Source organism: Schistocerca americana, chromosome X (assembly GCF_021461395.2).
Source record: "Schistocerca americana isolate TAMUIC-IGC-003095 chromosome X, iqSchAmer2.1, whole genome shotgun sequence".
Classification (NCBI taxonomy): Eukaryota; Metazoa; Arthropoda; class Insecta; order Orthoptera; family Acrididae; genus Schistocerca; species Schistocerca americana.
This window is the reverse complement of record NC_060130.1, coordinates 824,243,350-824,258,540: the sequence shown is the minus strand read 5'-3', so window position 1 is coordinate 824,258,540 and position 15,191 is coordinate 824,243,350. Positions and strand designations below refer to the sequence as shown.

At 40.1% G+C, this 15,191-nt stretch overlaps 1 protein-coding gene across 4 annotated transcripts in view; it reads right to left on the bottom strand.

Moving 5' to 3' along the window:
• Nucleotides 1–11,074: 11,074 nt before the first annotated feature.
• Nucleotides 11,075–15,191, bottom strand: part of LOC124556350 (sulfate transporter-like) — a 493,546-nt gene continuing 489,429 nt past the window's right edge. For all 4 annotated transcript variants that reach the window (XM_047130318.1, XM_047130320.1, XM_047130317.1 and 1 more), the window contains exon 14: nucleotides 11,075–11,352. In XM_047130318.1, the coding sequence (XP_046986274.1) occupies nucleotides 11,228–11,352 (125 nt within the window). In that variant the 3' untranslated portion in view covers nucleotides 11,075–11,227. The remainder of the gene's footprint in view (nucleotides 11,353–15,191) is intronic.

Sequence of the window (15,191 nt, the reverse complement as noted above, 5' to 3'; positions counted from 1 at the left end):
CCTGGGAGCGGAAAGACCTACCCTAGGGGGGAAAAAGGAAAGGTATACCTGTCCTTTTCTCCCCCTAGGGTAGGTCTTTCCGCTCCCGGGACTGGAATGACTCCTTACCCTCTCCCTTAAAACCCACATCCTTTCGTCTTTCCCTCTCCTTCCCTCTTTCCTGATGAAGCAACCGTTGGTTGCGAAAGCTTGACTTTTGTGTGTATGTTTGTGTTTGTTTGTGTGTCTATCGACCTGCCAGCGCTTTCGTTTGGTAAGTCACATCATCTTTGTTTTTAGATATATTTTTCCCACGTGGAATGTTTCCCTCTATTATATCCAAAATATATTAGTATTTACATTGAGTAGATTACAATACTCTAAAACAGGTTTTTTACAAGCTTTGCTCCACTGATTAAATCATGTGCTATGGCATATTTACTGTTCTGTGTATTCTTTCAGTGGACAAAAACAATTACACGGCAAATAAGACTTCACGGTTTTCCAAAACTGTGTATTGTCTTCACTAGACTTTATACTTTTTGGGAGCTTACTGGACAGCTGAAGACCCATGTGGAATCTCCTTTTTCACAAAGTTGTGTATAAGCATTTAACATCTATGCTGATTTGAGTTTATGAGTGCATTGTTCCTGAATTTCACCATTTTTCATTAGTCTAAATTTGGTTGACACACTGTGCGTTTTTAAGAATATTACAGTCTCAAGAATACATAGGCAAGGCAGTATTAGGATCTTCTGCCTTCTCAAAATGGATGCGCAAGAATCTAATTTCACTTCCATTACTGATATTTATGGCTCTCCTCTGGATTCTGAAAGTGCTAAGGCAGCTGGAAAACTAACCCAGCATATCACATCATATCCTTATTAGCCTGTATATGTGTGTTGTATGGACTTTTGACTGTTTTATAACTCATGCACACTAGCAGCACACTCAAGCCATAGCATTAAGTACCTATTTTTAGCATTTACCTAATCATTGTATTTATCCCATTTCAGATACTATGTAGCTATATACCCAGGAATTTGAATTCTGTGTTAGTTTCAATGGGCTGCTTATTAACTCTGACAAGCAGCCCAAAAAGGTTTGTGTTAAGTGGAAATTCACGGATACAGTCTTTTGCTGTTTATGGTTAGTCTTGTTTATAGGCCTGTTTGTAGACTATTCAGTAGCCAAGTCCACTGATTTCTGTACTTCTGCAGTAAATAACTATTTGTGTGGTTCCTGTCAGCCATGAATGCCAAAGGGACTGGTACAGAGGTCACTTTAATCAATCTGATAAATCCCACATATACTACAAATACATTTTGACACACTTTTTATTAATAAACTAATTACTGGTGTCAGTTAACTTTAATGCCCTTCATTACCAACTTATCACCATGTCATACTCTGCTAATGGCATCATTGGATGCGCTATGGAGCAGCAGAGGATCAGCACACCGCTCTCGTATCCATTATCAGTCATAACCTGGAGCTGCTACTTCTGAATTATGTAGCTCCTCAGCTGGCATCATGAGGTTGAATCCATTCTGTTCCAGTCTGCCTTCCAAGGAAAAATCTTTGGCAGTTCCAGGAATTGAACCCACATCCTCTGCATGGCAGTCAGCTGCACTGACTCAGACACTACAGTACTAGCTGGATGCCAGTCTGTTTTTATACTCAATAAATCCTTGTAAGGTAAGTAGGAGAAGGGACTTGTTAATGATTCATATTTTTAGGTTACTTCTTGTTCAGCTCATGAATTGAGTACAGGAAGAATCACTGTTTGTATGTCCCTGCAATATATAGCACTAACTTCAGCATTGATGCACAATGTCCCTGCAATATATAGCACAAATTTCAGCATTGATGCATAGGACCTGGAAAATATTGGTGGAGTCCTCCCTAGAGATCAGATTTTGCAATCTAAGATTGGTTTGAAGGAAAAAAAATCAAAGGGTGTAAGGACTCTCTCCAAGTCAGTCAAATCTGTGATAATCTACACCCCTTTTCATTCCATTTGCTTCATATCTACTGTTTGCTTGAAAATCACTCGTATGGTTTAGGACAATGCCACAAAAGAAGATAGCCCCATATCAGGTGTGACAATTCCTTCTATGAACTATAGTTTTCGATAATGCTATTCACTCACATGAAGATTGCCGCCCCCCCCCCCCCCCCCCCATAACTGAATCAGAGTGATTGTACCATTTCATACCCCCAACCATTGTTACTCCTACATGTTCAAACAACATAATGCCAATCACAGATCACCATTCTTGTGGACACTGTCTGAAACTCTCTCCATTTTGTCATGTGTATCGGCTTTATTTTTCCAATGTCCTTGCCACAGTGGTAACACCAGTTTCCATCAGATCACTGAAGTTAAACACTGTTGGGCTTGGCTAGCACTTGGATAATTGACTGTTCAAGTCTGCCAAGCAGTGTTAGCAAGCGGGGTGCACTCAGCCCTTCTGGGGCCAATTGAGGAGCTACTTGACTGATAAGTAGGGGTTCCATCATGAAATCTGACAATGAGCGGTGTGCTGACCACACGCGTCTCGATACTCGCACCCAGTGAAGCCCACTGGCTTAGGATGACATGGCAGTCAATTGGTACCACTGGGCCTTCTGAGACCTCTTTGTACAGTATTTCTTTTATAGGCTTTATATTTCTCTATATTTATAATCAGTTGCCAATCACCAAGCTAAGTGGCACAGTGCTAAAAACAATAAACTCTCACACTAATACAGCAATGCTCAGACTTCCATCCAACCATCCAAATTTAGGTTTGCCATCATTTCCTTAACACTCTCCAGACAAATAACAAGATGGTTCCTTAACAGCAGACATAACTGATTTTCTGCCCTTTCCTTGTCAATTTTAAACCTGAGCTTTTCTCTTAATAGCCCCATCTTTAACATGATGTGGAACTACTCTTCTTTTTTCTACTTGTTAATGTTTGTGTCAGGTTGAAATCTTAATTATTTTTTTTTACGCTTCTTTATGTATGGACTTTTTTTGGATGGTAAGATTAATACCACTAATTATCATCTTCCAAACCATTAAAATTTAACCATGTTCTGGCAAAACCAGACACATCAAAAGTTACTTCTGTCTAAACTCCTGGAAATTGAAATAAGAACACCGTGAATTCATTGTCCCAGGAAGGGGAAACTTTATTGACACATTCCTGGGGTCAGATACATCACATGATCACACTGACAGAACCACAGGCACATAGACACAGGCAACAGAGCATGCACAATGTCGGCACTAGTACAGTGTATATCCACCTTTCGCAGCAATGCAGGCTGCTATTCTCCCATGGAGACGATCGTAGAGATGCTGGATGTAGTCCTGTGGAACGGCTTGCCATGCCATTTCCACCTGGCGCCTCAGTTGGACCAGCGTTCGTGCTGGACGTGCAGACCGCGTGAGACGACGCTTCATCCAGTCCCAAACATGCTCAATGGGGGACAGATCCAGAGATCTTGCTGGCCAGGGTAGTTGACGTACACCTTCTAGAGCACGTTGGTTGGCACGGGATACATGCAGACGTGCATTGTCCTGTTGGAACAGCAAGTTCCCTTGCCGGTCTAGGAATGGTAGAACGATGGGTTCGATGACGGTTTGGATGTACCGTGCACTATTCAGTGTCCCCTCGACGATCACCAGTGGTGTACGGCCAGTGTAGGAGATCGCTCCCCACACCCTGATGCCGGGTGTTGGCCCTGTGTGCCTCGGTCGTATGCAGTCCTGATTGTGGCGCTCACCTGCACGGCGCCAAACACGCATATGACCATCATTGGCACCAAGGCAGAAGCGACTCTCATCGCTGAAGACGACACGTCTCCATTCATCCCTCCATTCACGCCTGTCGCGACACCACTGGAGGCGGGCTGCACGATGTTGGGGCGTGAGCGGAAGACGGCCTAACGGTGTGCGGGACTGTAGCCCAGCTTCATGGAGACGGTTGCGAATGGCCCTCGCCGATACCCCAGGAGCAACAGTGTCCCTAATTTGCTGGGAAGTGGCGGTGCGGTCCCCTACGGCACTGCGTAGGATCCTACGGTCTTGGCGTGCATCCGTGCGTCGCTGCGGTCCGGTCCCAGGTCGACGGGCACGTGCACCTTCCGCCGACCACTGGCGACAACATCGATGTACTGTGGAGACCTCACGCCCCACGTGTTGAGCAATTCGGCGGTACGTCCACCCGGCCTCCCGCATGCCCACTATACGCCCTCGCTCAAAGTCCGTCAACTGCACATACGGTTCACGTCAACGCTGTCGCGGCATGCTACCAGTGTTAAAGACTGCGATGGAGCTCCGTATGCCACGGCAAACTGGCTGACACTGACGGCGGCGGTGCACAAATGCTGCGCAGCTAGCGCCATTCGACGGCCAACACCGCGGTTCCTGGTGTGTCCGCTGTGCCGTGCGTGTGATCATTGCTTGTACAGCCCTCTCACAGTGTCCGGAGCAAGTATGGTGGGTCTGACACACCGGTGTCAATGTGTTCTTTTTTCCATTTCCAGGAGTGTATATTGATTACCCTCCATCCAGTACAGCAAGCAGTGTCCTGTTGATGCTAACTCAGGTCTAGTTCAAACTACTTAAACATGCAGTCTGAATGTATTGTTTAGCAACCATTGATACGGTACTTACCAAAAACACCTTTCAAGTTCAGAAAAAACCTACCCAACCTGGTCACATCTATCCCTTGTTAAAAGCAAAATTTTGGGTTTGGAGTGATGTAAGTATCTGGAACCTGTGTCAGTCATTATGGAGACAGTAGTTTTGTTGCAGGTAGATCATTATGTTGGAATTCATGTTACAGATTCCTGTTTGAGTAAAGAAGTCAGTGATATAGACTACTGTAGTCTTTCAGGTCAGTTCCGCAATCATTCTTATAGATGAGTCTGACCTGTGAACTGGTCAAGGAATCTGTATTGTGGTTAATACTAGTACTGTTTCATCCACTGTTTCTGGAAAAGGCCATACGGGGATTCTGACAGGTCCTGGAGCTTTGTTGCATTTTAATGATTTCAGCTGGCTTTCAACAACACTAGTACCAACACCTATGGCACATATCTTTGCAGTGGTATAGCAAGTGAAAGGGGACAGTACTGACTGTTTCCCTTCTGAAAAAAAATAAATGGATTGTTTAGCTTTTATTTTGATACTCTATATTCATCCCCTCGTATTGTCAACTAGTGTCTGGACATTACTTTTGTGCGACTAATAGCTTTAACACACACTTGTGTGTGTGTGTGTGTGTGTGTGTGTGTGTGTGTGTGTGTGTGCGCGTGAGGGGGACGGGGGGGGGGGGGGGGGGGGGGGGGAGATTTCTGGGGAATGTCATGTGATAGCACTCTACTAATCTCAGTACAGGAAGTACTTTTTCGACCTCTCTTCGAGCAGTTACCCATTTTTCCATTAACATCTGCCTATCTGTAATCTCTTCTTCACTTTGCATCTTCTACATAAAATAATGCTGCTCATAGGATAAATTAAAAGAAGCTTCCCAATAGTACTTGTATAATGTATAGGGGTCTGCAGTCTTCAATAATTATACTATGCAAATATTCTGAAATCTTTTTCATCTCAACATAAATCACAGCTGTTTTACCTGTAAATTGATGGAATTAAATTTTGGTAGCTCCTGTTTTTGACTCAAGACCTTCACATGCTCATCACGTTTACTGAAAGTGTACACATTTCTGATTATTTTTGTGTCTCTGTGTTTTGGTAAATACTGTTCCTGCAATTTTGTATGTGACTGCTGTCCATCCGTAGTAACAGAAAGAGATCAAGTCTTTTTCTTGCCAACATTTATATTTTCAGTGTTGGTAAGTTCTGACTTATCTGCTGCATGTCATTCATTCATGCAAGTCACCACCACAAGTCATTGTACTCATTGCTGAACATCGTGACCCCATGAACCAACTGTGTCCATCCTGAATGGTTACCGTCTTCTCTTAGAGGCTATTGAAGAGGTACACTGGAGAAGATCTTGATTTGATCACCCCCAGCTCACTGCTCTTTCCCTCAGTCTCTTGTCCTCAATCTTCCCTTCCTCAATTATTTTGTCTAGATTTTCTCTATCTTTTCTCACAATATGACTGAAGAACTGGAGAATTTTTTGGTTGACATGAGAAGAAATGCACTTGGAGATGATGAGTTGTCCAATAATGGACACATTTGTTGTTCTTTCAGTTCATCTATGTCACATATACATCTATGTGATTACTCTGCTATTCACAATAAAGTGCCTGGCAGAGGGTTCAATGAACCACCTTAAAGCTGTCTCTCTACTGTTCCAGTCTTGAATTGCGCGCAGGAAAAACATGCACTTAAATTTTTCTGTGCGAGCCCCGATTTCTCTTATTTTATCATGATGATCATTTCTCCCTATGTAGGTGGGTGCCAACAGAATGTTTTCGCCATTGGAGGAGAAAACTGGTGACTGAAATTTAATGACAAGTTCCCGTCGCAATGATAAACGCCTTTATCGTAATGATTAGATTAGATTAGATTTACTTTCATTCCAATTGATCCGTAGTGAGGAGGTCCTCCAGGATGTGGAACATGTCAGAAAAACAACAATACATGACAAATATTTAAACTAAAACAAATAAGCTAATGTACCATTCCACAGGTCCCAAGTGGAATGATCGTCATTTTTTAATGAACACTAAGAGTCATTTTACAAATACTATTGCACTGAATTTAAAATAAAAAAGTTTTATATTTATTTATAAGGTAAGAAACATGTAATACAACTACTGTAATACTTATTTACAATGAACACATTACTGCACTGAAATGGTGCAGAAGTTAGATTATACTTACACACACACACACACACACACACACACCACACACACACACACACAAATTTTCAGTGAACACATTACTGCACTGAAATTGTGCAGAAGTTATGTTGTACTTATATACAAATCAGTTGGTTTTCCTCAGAAATTCATCAATGGAGTAGAAGGAGTTGGCCACCAATAAATCCTTTAGGCTTCTCTTAAACTGAATTTCATTGGTTGTTAAGCTTTTTATGGCTGCTGGCAAGTTATTGAAAATGTGTGTTCCTGAATAATGCACACCTTTTTGTACAAGACTAAGTGACTTTAAATCCTTGTGAAGATTATTCTTATTTCTAGTATTGATTCCATGAATTGAGCTGTTGGTTTGAAAAAGTGATATATTTTTAATGACAAATTTCATTAAGGAATAAATATATTGGGAAGCTGTAGTTAGTATCCCTAGTTCCCTAAACAGGCTTCTGCAGGATGTTCTTGAGTTCACACCACATATAATTCTTACTGCACGTTTTTGTGCCCGGAAAACTTTAGCTTGGCTTGATGAATTACCCCAGAAAATAATCCCATATGACATTATGGAATGAAAGTAAGCATAGTATGCCAGCTTTTTCATTTTTATATCCCCTATGTCTGACAAAATTCGCATTGCAAACAGAGATTTGTTAAGACGCTTCAGCAGTCCTGTGGTGTGCTCCTCCCAGTTGAATTTATTATCAAGCTGTAATCCCAAGAATTTAACACCGTCCACTTCTTCTATCTTCTTGTCATCATATGTTAGACATATACTCTTGGGACACCCCTTACAAGTTCTGAACTGCATGTAGTGTGTTTTTTCAAAGTTTAGTGACAAAGAATTGGCTAGGAACCAGTGATTAATGTCTACAAATATTTTATTGGCTGATCTTTCTAAGACTACACTTGATTTGCTATTTATTGCAATGTTTGTATCATCAGCAAACAAAACAAACTTGGCATCTGGTAATGTTGCAACCCCAATTCACATATCATGTCTGTGGCACTATCTCTCCTATTTAACAATAATACAAAATGAACTGCCCTTCTTTGTACTTCTTGGTGTCATCTGTCAGTCCCACCTAATGTGGATCCCACACCCACACTCATTACTTCGTGAGTGTAAAGAGATAGTTGTGTTTCACGTGAATGATATTTTCTGACTCCGTGTTGACTGTGTCAATAAATTGCTTTGTTCAAGATACTTCATAATGTTCAAATACAGTATATGTTCTAAAACCCATCTGCAAATAGATGTTAGTGATAGCCGGCCGGAGTGGCCGAGCGGTTCTAGGCGCTTCAGTCTGGAACCGCGCACTCGTTATGGTCGCAGGTTTGAATCCTACCTCAGGCACAGATGTGTGAGATGTCCTTAGGTTAGTTAGGTTTAAGTAGTTCTAAGTTCTAGGGGACTGATGACCTCTGCTGTTAAGTCCCACAGTGCTCAGAGCCATTTTTTTAGTTAGTGATATGGGTCTGTAATTCAGTGGATTACTCCTACTTCCCTTTTTAATTTTACTTGCAGCATCCTCTGCCAACACCAAAGCTCAGTCCACTCCTGGTAGATGAGTGGTCAGTGCGACGAAATGTCATGCCTAACAGCCTCAGTTCGATTCCCGGCTGGGTCAGAGATTTTCTCCACTCAGGGACTGGGTGTTGTGTTGTCCTTGTCATCATCATTTCATCCCCATTGACACGCAAGTCGCCAAAGTGGTGTCAACTCGAAAGACTTGCACCAGACGAATGGTCTACCTGACAGGAGGCCCTAGCCACATGGCATTTACATTCATACCAAAGCTCAAATGCATTGATACACTGCTTGTCTCTGGCCTTAAGGTTCATATTTCATAACCATACACATAAGATGGAAAACATGAGCATTTCAACAGGCCAGACATTTGTGCTGTTCATTATCACTTTGTTCTGTCAGATTTTGGTGAGCTACTTCATAGCCATTCACCCTAGTGTGATCCATCTTCTTTTCACAGCTTCCCCTGTCACCTATGGTTGACTCAAGATTGATGAAAGAATTCATAACTTCCAGTTCCTTCAATTGACCTGTGGGTTGAACCTGTGCCCCTCGATCAGTTATGAGTTTGGACTTGCTGATGTTAATGTCTAATTCACATGATACTCTAATGTCCTTTACTTTTGTTAGTAGCTCAGTATGTTCATCTTTGTTGATTGCTAAAAATATGGTGTCATCAGCAAAATGGAGGTTAATAGTTCTACCACCAAATGAGATGCCTGTAGCCCAACTATCAAGTGCATCTAAAAGCATGCTGTGCACTGATGTTGGCATGATAGGACACAAACCTGTCTGAGGCCCTTTGATACACTAATGAAATCAGACATGTCAGCACTTGTCCTTACAGCTGTGAAGCGATTGTTGTATACACTTATGACCAATACTCTCAAGTGTAGTGGAACACCGAACTCTGCAAGAACCTGCCACAACTGTCTCCAGACAACACAGTCAAGGGTTTCCTTTAGTCAAGAAAGCATATGAAACAGGAACACACAATGCTCATGATTTCTTGGTTATTTGTCATATGTTGAAAAAAAAGTTTGCTCTGTTGGTATGTGAAGCTGAATATACAGCTTCAAATGCTGCTTAAAGATGTAGAACAACATTTTGCTTCATGGAATATGAGAGCAATAGTTCTGTAGCTAGAGCAGTTCCTCATTGACTCTGTCTTGTGTAGTGGGATGAAGGGAGACTTTGACTAGTCTTCTGGCCACTCCACTGTTTCCCATATTCTTGTTCACAATGAATGCAGCACATCAACACCTTCCTGTAGCATTTATTTGATAATCTCCCAAGACCTTAAAGGTAAACATGGGATTTATAGTTCTTCAGATGTTGAATTATGTTCTCTACTTCACTGGGTAAGATTGTAGGGTTCGATGTAAGTTGCTCCACTCCTTAATTGTCCATACTGTTGCTAATTCCAAAATACAACTTTTCACAGTGCCAACTTTTCACCTCACACCAACATATTCCTTGTCTCTGAATGGATTCCCATTCTCAACATTCTGTTTCATCTCTCTGCACAGGTTCTTATATCTGTCTTGACCCTGGGTAGTATGGATATATCAGTTTTCTTCCAAACACTTCTCTCCAATCACTTCTCTCTTGAATTAATTGTAATGCGGACTGTGACATACAAGAATGTTTTAAAGTATTTGTTCATTCTGATGTTGACAGTGATGAGGAAACAACCTCCTCCATCTGGTCCCATGTTTGTGATGTTGGTGTGACATCATGACTGATGTGAAGTCTTCGCCCTATGAGCTTGCCAAATTTCCAAAGAGCTTCATTGTTTGTGAATCTTAGTCGTTTTTCTCTGCTCTTTTCAGTGGATTTGAGCATAATCCACATTTTGGTGGACAGCAAATTGTGATCACTTCCACAGTCAGTGCCAGCAGGTAGTTTTCATACAGCACTTTTAGAAGTACTTTTCAAGTTTCATATCATCTGCTTCATACAGAATTATAACTTTTCAAGATGTATAAAATTTCTTCAAACTATTGTGGTGTTTTCATTGTAGTGTGTTCTCTGAAGTTTGCAATTTCTGACCTTCCACGTGGAAGGACCTACTTTTAAGATAATGCCAGAATTTACCAAATGACTGAACCTACATGCAGTTGATATATTTGTAGACTTAAGTTTATTATCTATATCACCCTTTTATAAATACTCATGTTTATCCCAAAGATATCAACACTAGCAATTTTAGATTTGGACAAACACTTATTTACAAGTTTTGTGTGGGCCCCAAAATTTAAATATAGTGTATCAATGTCTGGCATACTCTGCATATGTTTCTCAAATTTATCACTGCTACTTTAAATGCTCTGGCCTGATGAAAAAGTTATCAAAAATTGACAAGAATTTTGAAGCCTTCTGCAGTAAAGACTTATTCTAAGAAACATTTACAGATTTTCAATACTCAGTTACAATAATAGTCTCTTCTGTTTTAGTGTATTGTCAGGCCATGTACAGAGAGAGACTGCAGCTCTCACCCCTGCTGTCAAAGCTACACTGTCACAGGATCACATTACCTCAAACCAACTTATAGAGGTTTGTTTCACACACAAACCTGTCTTCTAGTCAGCACATTAATTTGTTTGCTGGTTTTTGTTATGCTGTGAGACAAACAAGGCTAAGGATATGTAGAGAGGTGAAATTACTTAAATCATCATAAGGATAATAGAAAACATAATCCTAATATTAAATGAACACTTTTGTTACAAACAAAAATTGTATTTTCTGTCATTGGCCATTATAAAATATAAATAGTTTTCACATTCTTAAGTACATTTGTTTTCACAGCCTACAGGAACCTAGAATCTAATTGTAGGACACACACATTGTTCTCTGCTTGTTCAACCTTTGTCACCTATTTTCAGTAGGAACTGTTTGATTTGCATACAGCACAGCATCATGAACTGTTGGAAACACTTGTGTTTCTGGAAAGTCTTCAAAAAAGCTGCAGTGAACCAGCCTTTCATAAACAGTTGCTGTAAAAGAAGATGCATGTTAAATATAAAGCAAACAACAGAAAACTGATTTATCACTGATTTTTTCTGACTTCTATAAAATTCATGTTTACTGCCTATAATACATACAGGGTTATTACAAATGATTGAAGCGATTTCACAGCTCTACAATAACTTTATTATTTGAGATATTTTCACAATGCTTTGCACACACATAAAAACTCAAAAAGTTTTTTTAGGCATTCACAAATGTTCAATATGTGCCCCTTTAGTGATTCAGCAGACATCAAGCCGATAATCAAGTTCCTCCCACACTCGGCGCAGCATGTCACCATCAATGAGTTCGAAAGCATCGTTGATGCGAGCTCGCAGTTCTGGCACATTTCTTGGTAGAGGAGGTTTAAACACTGAATCTTTCACATAACCCCACAGAAATAAATCGCATGGGGTTAAGTTGGGAGAGCATGAAGGCCATGACATGAATTGCTGATCATGATCTCCACCACGACCGATCCATCGGTTTTCCAATCTCCTGTTTAAGAAATGCCAAACATCATGATGGAAGTGTGGTGAAGCACCATCCTGTTGAAAAATGAAGTCGGCGCTGTCGGTCTCCAGTTGTGGCATGAGCCAATTTTCCAGCATGTCCAGATACACGTGTCCTGTAACGTTTTTTTCGCAGAAGAAAAAGGGGGCATAAACTTTAAACCGTGAGATTGCACAAAACACGTTAACTTTTGGTGAATTGTGAATTTGCTACACGAATGCATGAGGATTCTCTACCGCACAGATTTGCACATTGTTCACTTCACCATTAAGAAAAAATGTTGCTTCATCACTGAAAACAAGTTTCGCACTGAACGCATCCTCTTCCATGAGCTGTTGCAACCGCGCCGAAAATTCAAAGCGTTTGACTTTGTCATCGAGTGTCAGGGCTTGTAGCAATTGTAAACGGTAAGGCTTCTGCTTTAGCCTTTTCCGTAAGATTTTCCAAACCGTCGGCTGTGGTACGTTTAGCTCCCTGCTTGCTTTATTCGTCGACTTCCGCAGGCTATGCGTGAAACTTGCCCGCACGCGTTCAACTGTTTCTTCACTCACTGCAGGCCGACCCGTTGATTTCCCCTTACAGAGGCATCCAGATGCTTTAAACTGCGCATATCATCACCGAATGGAGTTAGCAGTTGGTGGATCTTTGTTGAACTTCGTCCTGAAGTGTCGTTGCACTGTTATGACTGACTGATGTGAGTGCATTTCAAGCACGACATACGCTTTCTCGGCTCCTGTCGCTATTTTGTCTCACTGCACTCTCGAGCGCTCTGGCGGCAGAAACCTGAAGTGCGGCTTCAGCCGAACAAAACTTTATGAGTTTTTCTACGTATCTGTAGTGTGTCGTGACCATATGTCAATGAATGGAGCTACAGTGAATTTATGAAATCGCTTCAATCATTTGTAATAGCCCTGTAGTAGTGTTGACAATCAGTAAAAGTCAGATTAAATATACTATTATATCTGACAATTGTCCCAAACTAGACAGGTTTTACAGCAGCTAATCAGAGAGAGAGCTTAAAACATTCAATAAATTTAACAGTGAGTCCTATCACTCTTGAAATTCAGTCTAAATAATCAAGGCAATAAAATGAAAAGTAACCAACATTATTTTTTATGCAGAGAGATCTCAGACAGAGATTACACTAGCACATTAACTTGTCTGGTGTCTATCAACTTAAATTTAAATTTCCTATACTCAAGATTTCCAGTAACAGCTTGAAATTAATTGTCATAGAATTAACATGTTGAAACATGTATACATCTGTTCTTATTAAAGTTAAGCAACACTGGAGAAACCTTATCAGGTTTTAAATGAGGAACAGCATCTCTTTTAAAACATGTTTAACTATTTTTGTGCATTATACAGGGGATGGTCAAAAATATAAAAACATGAAAAACATAACACATTATCAAGTCTTATATGGTGTAGGATAACCGTTGGCATTTGAAACAGTTTCCCATAATTTCAAAATGGATAAATACAGATCCTGTATGGTTTTAAAGCAAATCTTATACCATTCTTCCTGCAAAATAGTGGCAACTTCAGATAACTATGATGACGATGAATAGTGATCATGCACCCTTTCTCTCCTGATTAGACCACAAGGGCTCAATAATACTGACAAGAGGAGGCCTTGACAATGGGGTCATGGATTTACTTCAAACTTTGGTAGGCCAGCAGAACAACATAATATTCAAGTAGTAAGGTGCACTACTATGGCAATTTCCAACAAAATTGCAAGAGAAGTTTTACACGTGTATTATGTAACTGATGTATCTGTGCAAAGGTACCAGCCATAAGAAGTCAGTGAGGTCAAGTGGTTAGCGTTTGTGCTTTGTAAGAGGGTTGTGTATGAGATGATGGTTCAAATCTTCATGACATTCGTTACCTGCAGTAGTCAAAGAACAGGGAGTCACCTTCATTTTTGTAGTACAAGTGTAAATTCTGTGATATCCAAAAAATTTGCACCTACATTATTCATTCTTGCTACATTAGCAACGTCTCACCTTTATGCAGGTTAACTGGTAGATGGTGCCTAGCTCTGTGACTGCAGCTTGAAGCATCGAGATGCAAAACAGTTCCAGGTATCTTACCAGATCGCATGTATAAGGGATTTCGCAAATCACAACAGGCATACATTTTCGGGAAAACGCAATGTGTTTCTTCATTTACTTGTCAATAGTTATAAATATGTTTCTTCTAATAATTAAATTTAACTAAAAATGGTAAGTAGTCAAATAACATGAAATTCACTAAAACTTCATGCAAATAAATACACATGTTTTTTAAAATTATATTACCTCTCAAATATCATATACATTAAATAATATGACCAGTGATGAAAAAAATATGTTTGAGCAGGAGTCAAATCATCACCTCATACACACTCATTTTACAAAACTCGAATGCTAGCCACTTGACTAACATGAACTCTAAATTCCAGCATCTATGTACAGATATATAAGCCATATAACAGTATTAAACATCTCTTTAAGAAAATTGATAAGAGATGTCAATAACTATCAACCTGTTTCACTACTGACAGTTTCCAAAATTTTCGAGAAAGTGATGTATCCTAGAACAGTACGTCACCTGAACAACAATAATATTCTCAGTAAATCACAGTTTGGATTTCAGAAGAATTGCTCTACTGCAAATGCCATTTACATGTTTGCTCACCAAATTTTACACATATTAAATAACGAAATAGTGCTGACTTGTATTTCCTGTGTTCTATCTAAGACATTTGATCGTGTGAATCACAATGCTCTTCTAGATAAGTTGAAGTTTTATGGGATTGATAGAGTAGCCAACCAACGCAGAAAGTTGAACCTAGTAATTCAGCCATGTAATCAGAGGTGATTCTTCTGATTGTAAAGGAATTATATAGCTAAACAAACACTGTTTTTAGCCTTGTTTCACAATTTATTATTAATGTTATTGCAAAACCTAGATTTTGGGTTATAAGCCCATTTTCATGTACATTACTGATTCCCAAAGATGATAATGCACAGATCAACATGATGACAAGGCTAAGATAATCATCTCAACTTCTTAAGGTATTGATCCATAGCATAATGTACAATTATGACAATGGCCATTTTAAACAAATAACATAAATTATTACACAGTCGCCAAATACTACAAGGGCTGGACTAAAGTTATGCATAAGCCAAGATATTTTTAACTATGATGGACTGGGGCCCAAAGTTTTGCTTCTATCCTGGGGTTGTGACCTCATCTAAAAGTGGTGAATAATTGAATTGACTTTGCTCATATTATGTAAGGGCTCTGCAAGGCTCTGTCTTAG